The sequence below is a fragment of the Cariama cristata genome, unplaced genomic scaffold, assembly GCF_000690535.1.
Source record: "Cariama cristata isolate BGI_N322 unplaced genomic scaffold, ASM69053v1 scaffold32320, whole genome shotgun sequence".
NCBI lineage: Eukaryota > Metazoa > Chordata > Aves > Cariamiformes > Cariamidae > Cariama > Cariama cristata.
In genome coordinates, this window is record NW_009594670.1 from 1 (window position 1) to 21391 (window position 21391).

The following is a 21391-nucleotide window of genomic DNA, read 5'->3' on the forward strand; positions in this document are numbered from 1 at the left end:
TGCAAGGGGGGGCAAGGTCCGGGCTGGCCCGCCCGCCAGCCGTCGTGGCCCACTGACCTGCCGCTGTACAAGGGGAAAAGGCCTTCCTCCTCTCTTTCATCGCCTCTTTTCCTCCACCCAGCGACGGTTTTGTTTTGAAGGGTTTTCTCATTTCAGCAGGGCCTGGCTGGCTGCTGCAGGATGCTGCGCTGCGCTCAGTGCCGAGGGTTCATGCACGCCAGCAGCCTGCCACAGATGCAAAATAATTGGGTAGTGCTTCATGGTTTTTAAGCCTTCTGTGGGCTACAGGCACCGCCTGTGCCTTGCTGGTCGCATGCCTCCTTCCCTTTGCCTGCATAAGGGCATCCTTCATCCCTTTCTGTTTGTCCCATCTCTTATCTGAAGCCATAGGCTGTGTGTCCTAGCGTGTCCTGCTTCCTCATCCAGCGAGGGATTAGTTTAATCCTGTAAAGGAGTGCTATGGCCCTTCTCTACCTGCAGACCTCTGCCTGCGCTGTCAGGCAGGCTGGGAGCTGGGGATTGCACCCGAATCCAGCTTTTTCAGTGTCTTTGTGTGAATCAAGATTAGTAGGACTGTGAACCTGGATGCTTGGGCTGCTTCTTGAAATTTTGATTTGTCGGCACAATCGGCTATTACGCTGTGAATAGAAGCTCTCCCCAGGCTGTGCATAGGCCTGAATATGTTTAAAATAGGTGTACGAGCATAAATCACTTCATTACAGCTGTGCTGAAGTTTGAGGGAGCCTGAAAAGACATCCAGGTTAGGTTGATCCAGTGTTTTTTAAGAGGGCATGCTGCAAGCAGAAAGCCAATTAAGCTGCAGTTGGTCAGAGCCATTTTTAAGCTAGCGCAGGGCATCACATTGGTAATGAGTTGTACCAGTGCATAAATAATGGCCCTACGTTAATGGCTAAAATGGGGATGGCTGCCTTATTTGAATACAGCTCTTTGAGATGACTTAGCGTCTGTAGGTTTTTTTTGTGTGTTCCTTTAGCATCAGTTTGCACTTTCTCCCTTGTTGAAATATGTGCAAATGTGAGCTACCTTCTCACTTCTGGGCTGTTAATGTTTTTATTCTGTACTGGGTGAACTGAAGTGAAGATAGAGGAGGAAATGTTGTGGTAGTCTTCTAGTGTGTGCCTACAGGAAAGCTCAGCTTGATGGAGTTACCTGTTCAGGATAATTGCTTTCCGTACGTTGCAGAAGCTCAGAATACACTTGTGTAATGCCCTCAGAGCTTTACCAATACTGGTGGAGTTTGATTCACTCGCCGTTTTGGAGGCAAGGAAGGTCCTCAAAGTATCCTAAGGGTCTATTAGGTTCCTTAGTAAGATGGGGCAAAAAAAAAAAGGAGAGGGATTAAAAGAAAAAGCATATGGCATCTTTAATCTAAGATACTGTATTCTTTGGAGAATTGGGAAAAATTGGTTACCATGATGCAAGCTACGAACCTGGTAATTTGTTTGCTGTTCTTTAGCATATGCCTGCATCTTGATCTTGTGTGATTAAGGAGAGAGAAAATGAGGGGGAGAAAGGCAAGCAAGCAAATGTACACATTGCTGAATAGGTGACGTGCTGGAAATTTGCATAATAACTTGTTTATCGTGAAATTGTGTCTGTACTTTCAGCGAGTTGTATGGAATGGGGTGATCTTCTTTCCCATTTCGTCTTGGGAATTGAATTATTATAAATGAGTTATAAGTGCTATTTAATTATTGTTAGTTTTTGTTAACATCCTGTTTTATATCTTCTAGCTGAAAGTCATTGCTATTGATGAACAACTGAGAGTCATTTATGAGGATAATGTTCACTTTGATAAAGACCTTCCGGAATTTAAGTAAGGCTTCTTATATTTTACTTGGATAATACAATTTAGAACTTTGGAGATCGGAGTGGGGGGGCTGTTGCCCTATTTGATCTCATTGATATGTGTGGAGGCATGGAAAAAGTTCATGCCATGTTCATGCTTCGTACTTGGCAAGGGTAGCATATGCTTTTGCCTTCCGTGGTATGTAAATATGGCAAGAACTCCCGACAGGAAATGCATTTAAAAAATCTACCCCAAAGTATTATGTATAAATAAAGCAATTTTTTGTTCTTTTGGTATTTCAGACTTGTGGACATGACTGTTTCTTTTTGGGACACAGAATTAAGCACTGCCTTTGTATCAGAGTGGAATGCTATGATAACAGCAAGTAAATCGCATGAGAACTTCTAAAAGGCATTTGGAGACAAATTCAGTGATTCCAAATCTCACAATAAGATGTAGGATGACGGTATTTGTTTACTTCAGTAAACAGAGTAGAATTTACAAATGTCGTCCTCCCTGGTCACAAGTTTCAAAGAAGTACATTTATTTACTTGTGAGTTAACAGCAAAATTTGAATTTCAACTTCTAGGTTCAAGGCAGTACTGGTGACAGTTAGGAAACTTAGAAATAACTATGAATTACTGGAGCCAATGAGCAGTATCAGCATTGGAGTCTATCAAAGATCTTACTTCAGATCAGAGCCTTTCTGTGCAAATTATTTACTTTGCAATTGGGTCAAACATCTCTTATGTCACCTCCTAGGAGCTGGCTTTCACTTTTTCAGGTTTCAAACACTGATCATATCCTTGCTCTTAACATAAAAGCATTGCAAACTCTCTTTGGTTTATTAATAAACTTGAAGAACTTTGGTGGGTAAAAAATTGCTGAATTTACCAAGAGAAAATACCATTTTTCTGTAGGACTCAAGGTGGAGTCTATATTCACGGTGACAGACTGACAGTGACTTCTCCTGTGCTAATGTGGGTCAAGGTATGAACAAGCTTTGTATAGTTCAACTTCTTTCTTGCTGTTATTGAAATGGAAATGTATTCCAAGCAATAGTGAAACTCATCATTCAAATCAACATAGTCCTTTTGCTTGTATTCTGTTTCTTTTAAGTGTTAGTCTGTATCTTTGGTATGCAAATATTAATGTTACGAACAAACATAGTGGAAGTTGCTAATATTTTGATGTTTTTTTGTTTGTTTCTTCACTCTCTACTATTATAGTATTGTGTGTGATAAATCCTTTTCTGATTTCCCCTCATTTGAAAAAAAGACTATTCTTTTTTTCCTTCTCTGTTTGTTTCATAGGCAAAAGGGGCAGCTGTCGCTTTGCCTAGCTTAAATCTGTGGTTTTGTAGCATCCAGGTTACTTGCAGTATTTTTTTAGAATAAGCTTTGCTAATCAATTGATGTCTCAACTGGTAAGTGGTTAAAGAGCAATTTATTTAGTGATTCCCAGTCACTTTGGTGTTTATTTTGAAATACAACATTCTTTTCTACTTTAAAAGAAAGCCTTCCTTGCTTCTGTGCAGATTCTGCAACATTTACTCTCACATAGTACTATGTAAATTTGTCGTACTAGTGTGATTTGTATAGTTAAGATATTTGAAAGGTCACAGAACCCCCAGCTGGTGGTCCACAGTATTTGACAAAGGTTTGGAAAATTTGCTTGCAGTTGGTGTTTTGAACCATAATGAACAGGAACAGTTGTAATTATTAAATTAATTATATGATGATATAGATATATGATGTTTCTTGGGAAATTTTGACGTCTTGCAGTGGTCCATTTGTTGAGACAGTCTGGGAAATGCTGATCTGAATGAGACTGTGTAAAGATAGATGAGTTTTTGGTTTTAAACTTCAGGAAAATGTGGCAATAATATTAACCTAGGTGCTCAAAGTGCTAAAATTCACTTGAATTAGCCTTTATTAAAGAGACTCTGAGTTTTCAGCTGACACTGGGGACAGTGGTATTGATGGTACCTAACCTGCTGTAGGATGGGGTGCAGGATGTACACTGTTAAGACTTCATAGATTTCCAAAAGTAAGAACAGAAAAAGAGAATCCTGCTTTGTATCTGGCACTGTTAAAAGTGGCTTTTTAATGAATTGGATTTCTTTAACTCTTGCCTCTTATTTAGGTTTCAAAGAATGGATCTTTGTGATTCAGCTTGTTTAAAGAGATATCCCCCCCTACCCGTGATTCAACTTTTCTTTTACGGACTCTTACTTAGTAAATTAATTTATGCAGCTTCTTGAGAAGTCCGTAGTCATTAGCTAATTTTTCATTATCTGCCAATGAAGTCTTACCAGTGATGACTTGAATTTACTGTTTAATTCCAGAGATTGTGAGTATGCATAATTTGATAGCTCGTTACAGTCATTCTTGATTCTGTTTGTTCTTGTAGGCTCTGGACATGATTTTGGAAAAGATGAAGTCTTCAGGCTTTAACTTCTCTCAAGTCAGAGCTTTATCTGGTGCTGGCCAGGTTAGTTTATAAAGAGAAGAGTCAGTCTTACTATATTTCTTCAATAGAGTATAAGGTATAGTGGTAAATTTCATTTAAATATTTGTGTTGCAGAAGACCATAATGACATCAAGTAAGACCAAAGCTTCTATGTAAGCGTCCATTAAAAGACACGTTCCTCGGAGGAACTTAAAACCTGAAGCACACAAAGCAATCTCTAGAAGGTAGTGGGAGTAGAGGGGTGAGGTTTACAGTGCGGTTGTTTAAATCAGTATAGTTCATAACTAGTTGGTTTCCTCTTGTTTAAAGTCTTTGTACATACAGATTCTGAAATGACTGAGGTCATTTTGAATTTCAGCACATCCAGGTGCTTGTGGAAATAGGGTAGAAAAAATAGTGAGGAGCGCAGTTTGCTAAAGGCGTAGTAACATCCTGTTGAACCCATTTTTTGTTGGCTAGGATATAAATCTGCCTAGGAACAACAAAAACCAAATTATGATAGTCTTTGATGCAGAAATGACAAAGATGCTGCCATGATTTAGCCTCTGGTGCATAATGCCTTTTTTTCTGAGATTTATAAAACCCATCCTGACATTTAGTCAGTTAGCCAATCTCAAGTGCTCTGGTGAAACAAGGAAGTCTTTCGTAACTTTCACAGACTATATTCAGGGTGAGGACAGCACCGAAGCGATAGCTAATTCTGACACATGAGGTTTAGGTTATTAGTCTTGAAATATCTAGAACTAATTAATCAAAACTCTTGCTTTGATCTCCATGTTTCATTGATTTTATTTGAAAGGCTGAACAAAGTGTCTGAAAATCATAGCCAGTATCAAGGCTGTGTTTCAAATTCTTCAGTGGAACAGGAGTTAGGGACTGCCAAGTAACCTCAACTTACTCAAGTGAAAAAAGGGAGTGTATTTCCGGATTGCCCATTTTCCCTTTAATTTACCCATCCTCCAGCAAGTTGGGGATATCAACTTGGTGCTATATTCAGATTTGTTCAGGTAGAACAGATTTCATTTAGTTGGCGCCTTCCAGCCCACGTTGTCTCTCTCCCTTTTCCCTTTGAAAAACCTTGTCTTTATGCTGCAGATCACTGCGGAGGTGCACTGATGTGCCAATGTTTGTCCCAGAGAAGGGACAAACTTGGTCTCGATTATCTGCAGAAAATGGCAGAGAGATGTGAAATACAGTCTGGATGACACTGTGGTCACGTACTCTGGCCCCAGGGCATTCTGTGTGCACCTGGTATCATCAGAACTATCAGTGGGTCACTGGATGGTGCTTTGCAGTTTGCCTAGGTTGTCCCGCAGGTGCATAACTAGAGATGCCTGTCTTGAGGAAGCCATCTCAGAGATGGAGCTTGAATAACCTTATCAATATTATACAGTCTGTTAGTGGTGACTGGGGCAGGCATGTAACTGAAGAATCTAGGGGCTATGCTGAAATAGCACAGAACTAACAGTCTTGACTGTGCAGCGCTGGCTACAGCTCAAAGAGCCCTCAAAGAAGTATCTAATGCCATTAGCTGTATAATAATAATTCCCACTAGAAGTTGCGATAGTTCAAAATCATCATTGTCTCTTGACTTCTACGTTTTCTGGTTTAGTATATGCTTTGCTCAACCTTAAAGAGTCTTTTAATGAGGCACTTGATTTGAGAAGGTGCATTTTTTTGTCCTGGTTTGAAGAGAGTTCTCTGTCCCTTAGAATTCAGGTCAGGATAGCATCGTAGAATTGATTAGATTGGAAAGGACCTTTAAGATCATCGTGTCCAACCATAGACCTAGCATGACCAAGACCACCGCTAAACCATGTCCCTAAGCACCATGTCTACATGCAAATATGAACTTTGCAGCTTGGGAGAACATCTCCAGCTTCTGTTTTTATACTTTCTGCAGCAACATGGGAGTGTGTACTGGAAAAAAGGAAGCATCCAAGTTTTAAAGAATGCAGCACCTGAACTGCCTTTACATCAGTCATTGAAGGTAATGTACGTTAAAGAGCTCTGAAGGGAGAGCTGTGCTGTCCTTTTTCTGATCCTTACACATTACTTTTTTCCTTGCAAACCCTTCGTCATGTTTGGCTGAGTTGCATGCCCGTGCAGCATAAAGTGAAATCTACTGGTTATTCCTTCAGCTTCAGGGCTTTTGACATTTCCTTTTTTCCTGAATGACAATATATACTGCTTTAAAAGCTTGCAGGTGCTAGTGGGTGTCCCAGAATCTTTCTGTGTCAGAGGAACAGCCTGTTTATTCTTTTAGGAAACGTAATATTTTTGTGAACAACCTGTAAATATTTTACCTTGTTAAAATATATTTGTATTAACAAAAAATTGTGGTGAAAAATACTATTGTACGTGTGTTTCCTTGCAGTGCTTGCCATTTCATTAGAAAAAAAAAAAAAGACCAGTTTACACTTACCTCTGAAAGGATGGAAGTGTAATGCTGTGTGGATAGAAACTCATAACAAGTACATTGTTGAACCTCAACATTTTTTTGTGTGTGTGGTTGGTGAGTTTTGAGCGTAGACTTGACAAACTTTTATTTAAAAAGAAAAGTAGGGAGGAATCAACTTTCTTGAAGACCCTTACCTTCCTTACTTCAAGATCAGAAAGGACAGTTTTATGTTGAAAGGGAGACATTTGTGTAATTGAACTGCTAAATGCTTAAATTTGAAATATCTTGTCTATGCAAAACTCATGGAAATGTAACTAAAATGCTCTCTGGTGATGTACTAAGCCTCGGTTGCATTTCAAAATGGTTATGTCAGTCATTAAAGAGAAATCTGTTAGTAGAGATGTGGAAAGATAATCTGATTTAGCCTCTTAAAACATGGGGCTAAACTTGCATAAAAGGGCCCGAGGCTTTGACTGCCAAAGGAATATACTGAGGCATCACGTTGCAGGGTATGTAAGTACACATCGTGCTGCAGGTTATGCCAAGTAACAGCAGAAAAAGCCTGTTGCTTTCCCCTAGTGTGAAGTTTGAGTTAAATTTTTCCCCACTGACCAACATGCTGCCCAATATCTGCTTTCCTGTAATTATTGAGATGAGACCAGAGGGCACAGCAGGAAACTGAACTGTGAGCTGATACATAGGTCTGCTGTATTGCTGTTACTCTAGCAGAGACTTCTTAGAGATCAGACTTACTAATGAAGGATGTTGTTCGTTTCAGGCTTGTTTTTCTGTCAGTAACAGCCCAATCTGGATGGATTCTAGCACAGCTTCCCAGTGCAGCACTCTGGAGAAAGCCGTGGGGGGAGCACAGCACCTAGCGAGTATCACTGGTTCTCGAGCCTATGAGGTAAGGAGCAGATGGGGAGAAAGTCCTCAGCAGAGTCCTGTGATAAAAACAATTTTGCCATTACAGTGGTACGACAGCAGATAGTGATCAGCCATTAACTATAAAAGAGAGTTTTTGAAGAAACTCCAATGATACTGTGCTTTACAGTAGTCTCACAATGGGAAGATGTGGAAATTTTAAAGTGAAATTAGGCAAACACTGGAAATTTTGCTGCAGGAAGCATCTGGGGTGAGCTGTTGCATTTGGCCAGTAGTTCCAAAGTACAATGTTTGGTGGCCATGCTTACAGTCTCAGGGCCTGGTTCTCCCCTGGGAGCTCCTGTGCAGCCACATTGCCATTGGGATGGCAATCCCATTTGTGTTTCAGGTTTACTTGGGGTTATGACCCTCCTGTTTGTGGATCACTGCTCTAGGTTACTTCTGCAATTAAATGATTGGCCTTCTAATATTCCCTGAAGGCTAACAAGCAGCTGTTGACCTAAGAGAAGTGTTTCAGAAGTTTGGGGTGCTATCAGAGAGTACTGTGTCACTTGTCTCCCCTTCCTGATGCTTCCCTCTCTTGTAACTGTGAAAATGGGTTATGGAGTGGGAGCAAGGCTGCCCTCCAGGCAACTCAGTGCCTGCCTACTCTTGCTGTTGGTTCAACAGAATAAGGCTCTAACCTCCCAAATTGCTGATTCTGGTTTTGAATCATCATCAAAGTTTATGGCCAGTGTTGAAATCAGACTTGCATACCACCAGCAGTTTATTTTTAACTTGCTAAAGGTTAAGGTTTCAGTGTTAGAAGTTTACTGTTATTTGATATAATACATGGAAGAAAAATAATTATTCTTACAACTATTATTAGCCTGTGCTGGAGTTGCTTTGAGTATGAAACTTCCTGCTTTGCTCCCAATTCACCTGCCTCACAGAGAGGTACGTAGGTTGGGTAGCTTAAACCTTTTCAGGGATTTGAAGGCAGCATTTGAATTGTGCTGGTTCTTGTGCACAGAATAAGTGTGATTCATTCCATTGAACTGTCATTTCTGAATTGTAAATTATGGATAGTAATGCTTTTTCACATACTTTTTTTTTTCAAAAGGTGAGCAAAATTCTCATAATGAGACTATGCGTTATAGCCTGCTTAGTGCAGATTGCCTGCTGTGCACTGACTTTCATCATGCATCAAGCAAATTAAATATCCAAAGTGCAATGTACTGAACTCATTACACAGAGTTAACGATTATTGACTCGATTTAAGGTTTGTCTTTCTAAGCATTTGCATTTCTTTCTCAGCGTTTTACAGGAAACCAGATAGCAAAGATTTACAGCCAGAATCCTGAGGTCTACATGCAAACAGAGGTTGGCTCAACTTCAATACATTTATTGGAAAACACAGTTGAAAATCTTTTAAAATTAATTTTGTGGGAATTTTTTTTACACACTTTTTTACTAAAGAGTATTTTGATTCTTGGTTTTGATTTTAAGATTAAAGCTGAAAGTTTGATTGTTTTTTTTTGTTTGTTTGTTTTGTTAAATTATTAGTCTTTAGGCAGATGAAAATCAAGCATTGGTTCTATCTTCAATGTTACATTTAACATAGCAGCCTCCATTGGATCTTACCGTTGTGGAAGAAGTTTTAAAAAACAGACTTTTGCTTGAGTGGTAATAAATTGTATTTACAGCAGTTCGAACAGAGGCGGATAATTAAGCACAGAGTTGAAATTTTCACACTTAGAACTGGCCATTTGCATGCAGAAATGTGATTGCTCTGCCATACAAAGCTGGCATCCATGCAGATGTGCATAGGAAAAAAACTGCAATTGATTCTAGACTTTTTTTCATAGTTTTTCCCTTGAGGAGCTATTTTGATTCTATTATTACATTGAATTGCATTGTGTAGCTATTTTCCTTTGGATTTTTAATTTTCAGAAATCAGCTTGGAATTCCATTATTGTTTCAGTTTGTTTAGCCTGCATCTAGCTGCGACTGAAATGCCATGGTTTGCAGCAAGGTGAAAACTCTGTGCAAGTTTGATGTAAATGAGAGAAGAACTCCTGTCCTGTGATTAGAATATGCCAAACATCCAGACCCATGAAGTCAGGCTGCTCCTGTTTTTGTATTTCTGCAGTTCTTGATAGCATTGATCATAAATTTTTTGTGTTTTTTAAAATCTCACCCTTGCATGAAACAGTTAATTTTATGGGGAAGTGAGTTGCAAAGTTGACTCTGTATTTTGTGGGAGAGTGCTTAATTTTTAATAGTTTTTTTCTTTCTTAGTACGTTTTCATTGTATAACCTTTACGCTAGTAAGGTATGGGATGAAACAGAACACTAACACAGTCTGATCATAAGCTTAAGACTAAATTTAGAGAAAGATACGTTAATGGGGTGGAAGTGGGTCAGGCCAATTTCAGACTTCAAGGGCTAGTTGCATTGAGGGCACCTTTCAGCAATAAAGTATATGCAAGATGTATGTTCAAGCACAAAATACCTCTATGCCAGAATTGCTCTTGGGGAGCTGCGCTTAGCAGCTCTGCAGTCTCAGTGACAAGTGGAAGGTGGATGTTTTTCCTTCTGTAGGTCAGCTTGCTAAACTGGCTGATTCACAGTTTAACTTCATCCTTTTCCTTCCGTTGCAGGCAGCTAGTGCCCACTGGGGCACCATGGAAGGTAGGCCTTCATTATCTAAGTACGATATGATATATTCTTGGGGAGAGACGCATGAAGAGCAAGCGCATCATTAAGTTTCCTGGCCATTATAACCACCTTGTAGAGCTCTGGCTATAGTCCGTCTTTGAATGCTGTGTGAAGCAGTGGTTTTGTGATCATTAATAAAAAAAAACCTGTCACTGCTGGCTCACTCAACCAGTAGAGATTTGATTCTTATTAGTTATTGGGTGACAACCATATTTCTTCTGAATTAGTCACAGCACACAATAAGGAATTTGTCAGCTTTTATGCCAGCTTCTTGGGAACAGGTAATAGTTGATCATGCAGAGCGCTTAGCGAGAGCAGGTTAACTTGGTTGTTTGTATAGCAGATTTGAAGTTCGTATTGGATCAGTGTGTTGTGTCATGTGGCTGGGGCAGTTTTGGGCCAGTTTTAGAAGCCCTACAGCTGGATTTAATGCGTTGTTGGAACATACTGTGAAGCAGAGCTGCAGGTAGTGTTTCAGTTCAAAGCTGATTATTACCGGCTCCTGGGAGTAACTCCTGGGAGGTCTGGGGTCTCAGCTGGGAGGAAGGTAAGAGTTCACATAAAGGTGCTAGCAGAACCTTGCCAGAACTGCTAAAAAGCTTACAGACCTGTGCTCTGGGTGGACCAGTGCATGGTTTCTGGGCATTTCCTCTGTCGTCAACATACAGGTAGGTGGGGTTTTTTTTGTTGTTGTTGTGTGTTTGGTTTTTTTTTTCCCATTAGTAAGTGTTTTTCCTTGAAATGAAATTCTGTGATACACTGAAGTTGTGAATTAATTCATGATAACATGGAGTATGCTAAAATACTAGGTATATTTTGCATGTTTCAGAATGCAAAGCTATTAACAGGTTTTATCATGGGGTTACTTTTAGATTGATATCTGCATACTACTTAGGCAGTAAGATAGAACTGAATAATCCTTCTAGGTGTATTTTTGTGTGCTTTCTGTGCCTAGCTTTTAATCATCTATTAACATTTGCTGCTTCCAGTTACTTAATTATTTACTTTCTTTAAAGTGAATACTGATGGCACTCACTATTCTCACCCTTTTTCTTTCAGAGAATCTCTTTGGTTAGTAGTTTTGCAGCTTCCCTTTTCCTAGGAGCTTATGCACCCATTGATTACAGTGATGGTAAGTGTGTGTACTTTTCTCATAGTAACAATTCAACAAGGAAATTTTCCTTTCCAGCCCCACCTTACATAAAAGGGGGACAAGGTCTCTGCTATTTAATTTCAGTCTTTAAACTTTAATGACAAGTATATTAGATTTTAAGCTAAATTACTCTTTTCAATTTGTTGCTACTCTTGATTGTGCTGACAGCTGTGTTTATTTATCCCCATCATACTATGATTCCCATTTGTATAAAATGGATCCACAGAAAATATTCTTAAATGAAATTGTACCTTTTTTGTTACTTTATGATGTATAAATGAATGTTGAAATATCTATTTAAAAGCATGAAAAAGTTGGGGATTTTTAAGGCAGATTTCATAGTTCTGATATTTGTTCTTTGATTTTGCTGGTTTAGCTCTGAGTTATACAGGATGTGAACAAGACATATATTGAGATTATTTTTCCCCCCACCTAACTGGAGTATGGATCTACAACAGGAATATCTTCTCAAAATGAACCAGAGAAAAAAGCATCAACCAAGCAAAAAAATCCGAAACTCAGTTAAAAAAAAATATTTACCCTCCCTCTCTCTCTATTCATCATAACAAAGACAAAAAAATTACAAGGCTAGTGTTTCTCTTTTCTGTTGTGGGTTATCTCAGCTATCCAGCTTTTAAATGGCAATTTTAAATGGCCATTACAAAGGAAACCATTTTCCTGGGAGCTGTGCTGTTATTTCTAAATAGCATTTTTGATTCCTGCTCTGAAACTAAGAGAAGGTGTATTTCAGAACTGAAAGGTTAGATAACAAGGCTCTGTAAGGAATTTTTGCATTATAGAGCCACAGTTGACACCAATGTGTTAAGCCCAATTCATTTTTTCTCCTTAGTTGTGCCATCAAAGGTCATAGGAAAAGGCAAGACACCTCAATTTTAGCTAATGGACAACTTACTCAATATCAGATCTCCCAGTTATACTTGAGACATTAAACAATGCAAGGCAATCCATGCTTATTTTGCAGCAGTTGTGAGATTAGTACATCTATCTTCTGGTCCTGTTCTGTTGCCCATGTGTTTTCACAGCTGAATTTTATTTTTTTGGTATTATTGGCCACAATAACTCTTTGGAGATTTGCACTTTGCACCTCAGTAGGCCAAAATACTGAGCGCTTCAGCTGCTCAGCAACCCACAGAACTAGCTCCATGTACTGTATTTCAAAGAGGTATGGTGAAATCTTCAAGGTACTTTTTCTGAATAAGAAATATGTTGGTTTTTTTATCTTTCAATGAGAGTGACGTGTTAATTTTGAATCAAATTTTTTAAATTATAAGCATTAAAAAATGAAATCTCAATTTTGGGGTTGGGTTGGTAGTTTTTTGTTTTGGTTTGGTTTTTTTGTAATGTTACCTCTGCCTTTTCCACTTGGAAGCAAGTGGGGGAAAGCCATGCTTCTTCAATTTCAGAACATGAAAATTTCTGTGTTTGATTGAAAACCAAAAACATTTTAAACTAAAGAAAATGAAAATTTGCTTAATTGGAATATTTTCTTAGAAAATGTATTGCATTTTTCAAACAGCTCTAGGAGAGCCTGTTCTATTACACCTCTGGATATTTACAGAACTTGAATAAATATTATCTACTGTTCAGAGCATGTAAGATTATTAAATCTTTGTGTGAAAGAAGATAAGAGAACTAAACAGGATGTTATAATTCTCTTTGCAAGACAAAGGATTTTTCAGCATTGTAAGCTGTATTTTGTCTTGTTTGTTCCTTTATTCTGTTAACATAATGAGAGAGAATTCTAATTCCAGTAATAAAATATAATTATAAAGTATGCAGTAGTTATTTGGATCCAGCTGAAAAACTTGTTTCCTTGTCATTTACGATTTCTTGCAGTTCTATTGATCTTCTACGTTGCGCCTGTATATTGTAGTTTAAAATGCATCTCTCAAAATAATCTTCAGATAATGGACCTATTCTTCATTTCTGTAGGTTTAACTTCAGGTCATATCGTCTTTAAAAGACCCTGTCAAATTGTTTAGCTCCGCACAATAACTTATCTCTCTAGATTTGCAGGTTATTGTAGGAAATGTGCTATTCAGTTTTAGGAATTTTTTTTTCCTTTTTAAAGGTGCAATCTCGTAAGGTTCAAATCACTCCTTGTGAATGGCTGAGCACCCTGGGTGATTGATTTAAAAAAAAATCAAATTACATTCTGGTGGAATGAAGAATGATTTTCATTTATATTGTGTAGATGTTAAAAGTAAGATGCATTTGGGACCTAAACAACTTGAACACTTGAGGCATTGTTTCTTTTAGAAGACACCTTAAAGAACGGTAATTCAGCTCTTGACCTAGAGAAGCTTTATCTTTTGAAATGCTTTTCTAAGAGCCTTAGGCAAATCATAGCTTAGCATACTTGTTTTTGTTGTTCTATCAAACAGGGATGCTTTGAACTGAAGCCTTTTCAAAAGGAAGCTTGGTGGGCTGAATTTACTCCTAATGTAGCTTGTGAGGTGTCAGCAGAGTTACACTGCTTATGATTTTAGCTCACTGAAAAGGCAATCCAGAGTGCTGTAATACAGATGCACTTAACTGTTTATAAATGTGTGCAAGTATTGATCTTTACTTTGTTGATTAATAAAACCAGTTAGCCTGCATTGTTTGGTCTTTGTGATGAAAGTGATTGGTTTTTTTCTGGCCCCCCCCCCCCCCCCAACTTAACATTTTTGTATATGGAGTAAATATTAGCAAGTCCTGATTGTGCTTCTCGTCACTTTATGTTAAAAGTTGGTGATGCTTGTAGTGAAATACTGAATCCTGTTCATCCACGTATTGACCCTTTCCTCAATCCTTACTAGACCATGGCCTTGGCTCTTGACCTTCATTGCTGATGGGCTATCCATTTAGAATGACAAGTCAAAAGGCTGCCTTTGGTTTTTGTTGTTTTGGTTTTTTTTGTTGTTGTTGTGTGTGTTTTTGTTTTTTTTTTCTCTCCCCCTTAGTTCTCAGATTATTACTTTTTTTTCTATGTTAAACTTAGTGGCGTAGATCATGGCCAGAGGTGCTTGAGTTAGGAACTCGCTGTGCATCATCACTCTTTGTGTAATCAAAGGAGGAAGAGAAGCGGTTCTAGGGAGCATTCAGCTCTGTTTTTTATTTTCCACTGAGTAGAGATTCTCGTGCAAGTGCCCACAGTTGGATAGGATGAATCCAGGCCAACAGATTAATAGTTTTTGTAAAACGGTTGTCTTGAGTCTTTTAAATGAATTTCTGAGGGCGGGGTAAATTAGCTCATCTTTCTTTTCTTGGGGCATATTAAAGTCTTTGTGCCACTGTATGTACCAGTCAATACACTGAAGTGTTGTTTCTGTATAATACAAACTTAGACCTTTTCAATTATAAAGGTTAATGTTTTTCCTGGTTTATGCAGGGAAGGGTGGAGGGTGTCGTTATGTCTTGAAAAGTTGTGTTGGAGGATACTGGTTAAACATTTCTCTAGGCTTGTGGGGTGGGGAGGGGAAAGTATTTTTTCCAAAAAAACCACAGAAAACAACAGCTAACATTTCTCTAGTAAAATTCGTATTTATTTAAAGATTCTGTTGCTCACTGATTAATTTAATTTAGTGACTGGGATTCTTGGCTTTTTAAATTAAGGACTTTTCCAGGAAAACTTACAGATTTACATATTTCTTGATAGAAAGCCTTGTTATGCCTGAGAGCTTGGGACATGAGGCTGCTCACACCCTCTGCCTCTGGGAAATGCAGACAGCGATACTGGGCTCAGTTTACCCCTGGAAGGAGGGGATGACTAGATTTAAGAGTGGTCTTACATAGAGAACTGAGAGAAGCTAGGATAAATCTTGCCATCTTTCCTTTTCCTTGGGTGGTAGTGATTTTGACAGTAGAAAAGGAAAATACACCTTTTGACTGTGCAAGGCGTGTTGCACTTTGTGCTCTGTCAAATTCTTGCTTTTGCATCATGAGCCAAACCAACCAGTGCATAATTTGTTAAGTGTGTTTAATTTGCCTGAAATGGGATTGATTGATTTTAATAAATTTAATTCTATTTTTTATGTTATTAAGTATAAATCCAAATATCCTAGTGTTTGGCTTGGGATATTTCAGTGTCTCAGCTGGGGTGTGGAACACTTTCTGTTTACAACACTATGTGAAGCACTAGGTCCAGACCTCGTTGATGGTGCTTATGATTGGCTGCACAAACATATACTTCATTTATAAACGTTATTAAACTCATTATTAAGTCTACGTGAAAAAGGCTGCTGGGAGTTAATAGGGTGGACTCATTTGTGCATGTATAACCAGCAGTGTCTGGAGTGTGTTACAGGCATGTGCCCTTCTTCAGAATAAGAGCACTGCTACAGTCTTGTGATGTGCTGGCTGAGATGTGAGTTGCATCCCTTCTTTTCCTCTGTGTCCCAGGATGACAACCATAGTCTTCTTCCACAGACATGTGGGGTCGACGTCACCATCTTTGTGTTTTAAAAAGCTTAAAGATGTATTGAATGGAAGTAAATTTCAGGATTTCCACTGTGCTCAGCTGAGAATGTGTCTGTGTTTCTGAGATAAATAAGTCGTGGGCTAAACGGTCTTTGAAATGAAAATGTTGTTAATCTAGAATACGACTAATATGTCCCTGAGCAGTACTAACCAGAAACGCATACAGATTTTTCAAGTCTAATAAAATGTGCAATTAAAAGCATCTCAGAAATATAAGCAAGGGATGTGGAGTGCTCAGTATGTTACGTAGATTCAGCCACTAACCAGCTTCAGTTCACTTTTAAACCAGCAATAAAATAGTGAGGAAAAAGCAATGGGAAACCCAACCAAAACTGCACAGGCCTTCCTCAGATCTAGTGATAGTTCTGGTGAGGAAATAAGTGACCAAATCAGTTATGTAGGTTTTTGCAACCCGTAATTCACACAGAATCTAGACTTCAGAAGTGTTGCACGCTTGCAGGTGTTGCAGATTTTGGTTGGGCTGCTCAGCATTTCTGAAAGTCATGACTTTGGTATTCAAAGTTGGACCTCCCAAAGTAGCCTCAAAATTAGAGACTACATTTGAAAATTTGACCTCTTGCTTTCTTTTGGACTTCTAAGCCTTTATTTTGTCATCTCTGAAGAAGAAAACATTGATATGGAAGAAGATTAGTCAGCATGGATTTAGATGTTTGTATGATACTCTACTCACAGTTAGGAGTAGTGTGAAGCTGTACCACCCGGGGGTAATTTCATTGTTAGGTCTCAGCTGATCACAACACGCCTTCAAGTGACATTGCTGTGTCACCTTTTGATAGTTGTGGTGAAGTCTTTGTCTAAGGTGGAAGATTTGGGTAGGGGTTGATAGGGAGGCGTCCATGTTCTTCTTTTTGCTCTTAATTCGGGAATAACTAAGTTGATGCATTGTGCATCAGAGAAACCTTTTCTGCTACCTTTACAAGTAAAAGCTATTCAGAGGCTGAATTGTCAGTATCCTTTATGCTTAGAAGAGCTGAAACCATTCTCTTTGAATGTAAAATATGCATCTGTAAATTTTATGTTGCCTGTAACGAGGTGGAATTTTCTGATACAGTACTGTCTTGTGTTTAATCATATATGCTTCCTGGTTTCATATGTCTTGTAGGTTCTGGTATGAACTTGCTGCAGATTTGGGAAAAGGTATGGTCAGTGTCCTGCCTTGAGGCTTGTGCACCTGGATTAGAAGAGAAACTAGGATGCCCTGTACCATCCCATTCAGTCCTGGTATGTGCCTGTTGAGAAGAATTGTAAGCAACAAATAGGGCCTTGTTCTGAGAGTTCTGCTAATAGCACTTTCTTGGAGTGTGTTTGTGTGTGCGTGCAAGCATGCGTGCGCAGTTATCCTCAGAGCTATGCTGCTTGATTTAATATTTCCAGGTGTGTTGTGAATGTCTATGCCAGAGCAGAAAAAGACATCTTTGAAAATTACTAGCTGGTGTCTGTCATAGCTTTCATCATTGATCTCCTTGGATTCTTGCACGCCCTGGGCTATGTTGAGAAAAGTTTTCATAAATGCTCCAGTGGTAAGAATCTTTGGGGTCCCCTCCTATGCCCACAAGCACCAGGTCACTGCAGAACTGTGCACGGTATTTATTACTGCAGAAACAGAACCCAACATTTGCATTTCTTGACAGAGACCTTGTTTTAAACTGTTTGTAGAGTTAACGAGGTAATCTTTGTGAATAATTTGGGATATTTAAAGCTCCTCAGTTCACGTAGCATAATGGTGAAATCAAATCAAGCCGCACATCTCTCAGAGTAAATGAATTCAGGCTTACTACTCAGCACAAAAAGAGCTGTTGATTTAGCTGGTGCGCATGTAAGAGAGTGTAGATACCCATCACCTGGTCCCTCTGAATTCAGTGCTGATCTTCTGTAATGGAGAGGAACATATGAAAAATCCTTATAGATGTCTTTGTATTTTTATGGAGAGTTTTCTTCTCCTATTTTTCTCTATGGCTATCAAATGTGACTTAAAAGAACACAGTTCTTGACCCCTAAAATAATAGGGGTCATATTCCAGCATTTGATATTGTGATGTATATTAATGTTGTGTTTCCTCTTATGTTTGCATTGAATTTCTAATTTCTATGTATTAATATTCATGTATGTGTGCAAAACAGATGGATGTGTTTATGTTACTTGATGTGAATAACTGGAGAAAGACCCAAAGCTAAAATGCTACTATTTATTTAACCTATTTCAAAATCTAATCCGAGGGTATTTCTGTGAGGTTCTCAACAACAAAAAAATTGGGTTAAAAATCTTTAAAATATTCATTCATACCTTAAATACATAGAAATTGTTATTGTAGCTGCTCTGGGGTTTTTCAGTTGTATGTTACAACACCTTACGTCATACATTGCAAGATAACTTTCTAATTTTTGAGCTTTTTTTTCTCTTTCTCTCTCTTTCTTTCCTTAGGGGCCCATTTCTCCATATTATAGTCAGCGTTATGGGTTTAGCCCAGATTGTAAAATAGTAGCGTTTACAGGAGACAATCCAGGTGAGGTGATTAAATGTATAACATTCAGTGAATATGATTATGTATGTACTAAAATTCTAAATCGATCTCATTGATTCTCAGATGCTCCCTATACAGTGAAAGAATATCGTGCTTATCAGCATTAATACCTTTTCCTAACAGCCTTCTATCACTGGTTTTTCTGAGATATAGACATCTTGGATAAGCTGGGTATGACAAATGAATTCTCTTTTGCCTAGTAATTACAGGTGACTTCATTTGCCTCTTGGTAACTTCAGTTTTGGTTTCCTGCCCCTAAGAAACTATTCTTACTATGAACTGCTAACATTTTAACTTAGAAACTATGAATTAAAAAGATGCTGTTGTATCTTTTCAAGCAAAAAGGTGGAGATGGACCTTGTAGGCTTTCTCTAAGAATTAGAGCTGTCCTTTTGTCAGACTGGTAGATCTCAGTATAAGGGAAGGTGTTAATTTAGGGTCACTTTCTTGACTCCTGGAGACAGTTTCAGTGTAGAGTAAATTCATCTCTTTCTCAAGACTGGGAAAAGAAAATACTTACTCGTATTACAGTAGCATATGCAGGTTTGAATCAAGATGGAGGCTTCATCGTGGTATATTTTACATTCACATCCTGGGAGATGGTTAAGCTCTGCATTTCCCAAAAGTCCAATTTTTCTTCTAGAGATTCAAATCCAGCTTAGTCCAATAAATATGTGAGTAGTTTGAAATAAGGGGGAGTGTTTCTTCTTTAAAGTGTGTTGTTAAGTAGGGATCCACTGTATTTAAAACCTGAATACATAAAACATTAGATAATCATGCAGTTCCGTAGTCTTTTGTCTCAAGCATTTTGATTTTGTTAAAAATCACTCCCTTACCCAAATGCTTTGCCCATCTTTTATGGTGTATAGGCCAGGGCCATGATGAGCATATTTGCAATTTATATCCTACTTTGAGATGGTGAATGCAATGTATTATGATATCTCATTCAACATGCCATAATTGAGTCAAACAAATAAATTTTTATCTGGTATTCTGACCTTTTGCTTTCAGCATCATTGGCAGGGATGAGACTTCAAGAAGGAGATATTGCAGTAAGTCAAAACATTCTCCTGAAAACTGTCCATATCTCTCAATAAATGAACCTACAGCTATTTTACATTTCATGTATTTATCAGTTAAATTTATCTGCTAGTGTTGATTTTCTGTTTATTGGATTCACGCTTGTTTTATTTCTATCAATCTGTAAGCTGCCTGAAAGATTTTAAATAAACTCTTGTGACTATTTTTAACTAATGCTCCAGACATTAAAACCTAAGTCTCCATCTAGTATGTATTTCACTGGCGTGACAACCTAAGTTAGAGCTAGCTTCAACATGAATCCAATTGACTTAATGTGTAATTTAAAAACAATTAGTGGTAATAACAAATGCTTTTAATTTAATTTCTGTATTGCTTTCCATGAACATAGTGATAACACTTCAATTATTTTTTTTTTTTCCTCTCCAGATTAGCCTTGGCACAAGTGACACATTGTTTCTGTGGATCCAAGAACCAACTCCTGCCTTAGAAGGTCACATCCTCTGCAATCCTGTTGATTCTCAAACATACATGGCACTTTTATGGTAATATCATTTATTTTTTGTACATCTGGGAATAATAACATATATTTCTTTCTCTGTGTTAGTGTTTTTTATTTCTTTTGCAAAATGATAATGAATAGAACGTTCAGCATTCTGTACGGTATATGGCAATCTACTGCTGAAACATCTGCATCAACGTTATATTATTCCTATTGTTTGAGTAACTGAAACTGCAGAGTTGTGAAAGATAAATTCTCATGGCAATAAAAAACTGAAATTATGTATACATAGAGCCAGTTCACTATGAATCTAAGGTAATACATTTAAAGTACAGGAATAACAATCTTCTGAAATATAATAATGTGAAATGTCAGAAGCTTGACCAGGGTGTATAACTTCTGTGCTCTTCTAGTGGTCCAGAGGGGACATAATAGGTCAGGTGAAGATTCCCTTTTCGGAGAGGAGTATAATCAGTGCTGTTCAGAGACATATTAGGCTGTGCATGTGGAAAATACTGAGATCTCAAGAAACCCAGCTGAGAGAATGATCCTCATGGTAGCTGTTGGCTGCTCCGTTTTGGGAATTGTTTGGCCCCTCGCCAGCCAAGTAGGTGGAAAGGTGGTCTGAAGCTGTGTTTTCCCTGACTCAGTCACTATATTCTGGATAAAAACTTCCAAAACAAGACATAGTGTTGTCAAGACATAGGCAAATATTTATGAGTACTATGCAGATAAATTTTGTGTCTAAATCCCCTGGATTGTAGGTGCTTGAAACTCAAAACTTCAGCAAAGCTCAAATCTACCCTTTAACTGTAATGTTGAATCTTACCTATATAGTGATAGGATGCTGTACATGACGGGAACAGTGTTCATGAAGTCAAGTTCAAAAGCATGATGTCAGTTGCAAGTTTCATAGTATGATTTCTCAGCAGTTGGTGGTGTTTTTTGTTAGTTTTTTTTTTTTTAAAGTTTTGCATTCAAGTTTTTCTTTTACCAAATATTTTTTCTCAGTTTTGCTGTGTAAAAGAGCTATATAAGCAACTTGTTTGTAACACGAAAGCGGAGGCTGAGGCATTTTTCTGAATAACTGTTGTACTGCCATTCTTTTACTGCAGCTTAACATGTGCAGAAGGCCAAACCTGCCTTTCAGAACACAAGATATTTCTGTTGCCATGCAGATGTAAAAGAGTTCCTGTTCCTCCTACCTGGCCATTTCTGCCCTGACACTGCCCTTTTTTGCACCAATGCCCCTTTATTTCTAGAATATTAGAGTTAATAGGGGACCCTCAGTAGAAAAAGAGTGCCTGAGCTACCAGGCAGAGTATTTGTACAGCAAACTCGAGTAACTTCAGCTACTGCTACTGAGCAAGTTCAATAATTTCCTTGCCCTCTTTCTGGATATTTCT

The 21391-nt window shown here is 38.2% G+C and overlaps 1 protein-coding gene across 1 annotated transcript in view; it reads left to right on the top strand.

The window, feature by feature from the left end:
- Nucleotides 1-1754: 1754 nt before the first annotated feature.
- XYLB (xylulokinase homolog (H. influenzae)) overlaps nucleotides 1755-21391 on the top strand; it is a gene marked incomplete at both ends in the record, with an annotated part of 22946 nt that continues 3309 nt past the window's right edge. The window contains 11 exons of the mRNA XM_009698835.1: nucleotides 1755-1837; nucleotides 2731-2800; nucleotides 4223-4303; nucleotides 6186-6272; nucleotides 7462-7590; nucleotides 8865-8930; nucleotides 11328-11400; nucleotides 17027-17145; nucleotides 18346-18427; nucleotides 19457-19497; nucleotides 19913-20028. Coding sequence (XP_009697137.1) covers nucleotides 1755-1837; nucleotides 2731-2800; nucleotides 4223-4303; nucleotides 6186-6272; nucleotides 7462-7590; nucleotides 8865-8930; nucleotides 11328-11400; nucleotides 17027-17145; nucleotides 18346-18427; nucleotides 19457-19497; nucleotides 19913-20028 — 947 coding nt within the window. The remainder of the gene's footprint in view (nucleotides 1838-2730; nucleotides 2801-4222; nucleotides 4304-6185; nucleotides 6273-7461; nucleotides 7591-8864; nucleotides 8931-11327; nucleotides 11401-17026; nucleotides 17146-18345; nucleotides 18428-19456; nucleotides 19498-19912; nucleotides 20029-21391) is intronic.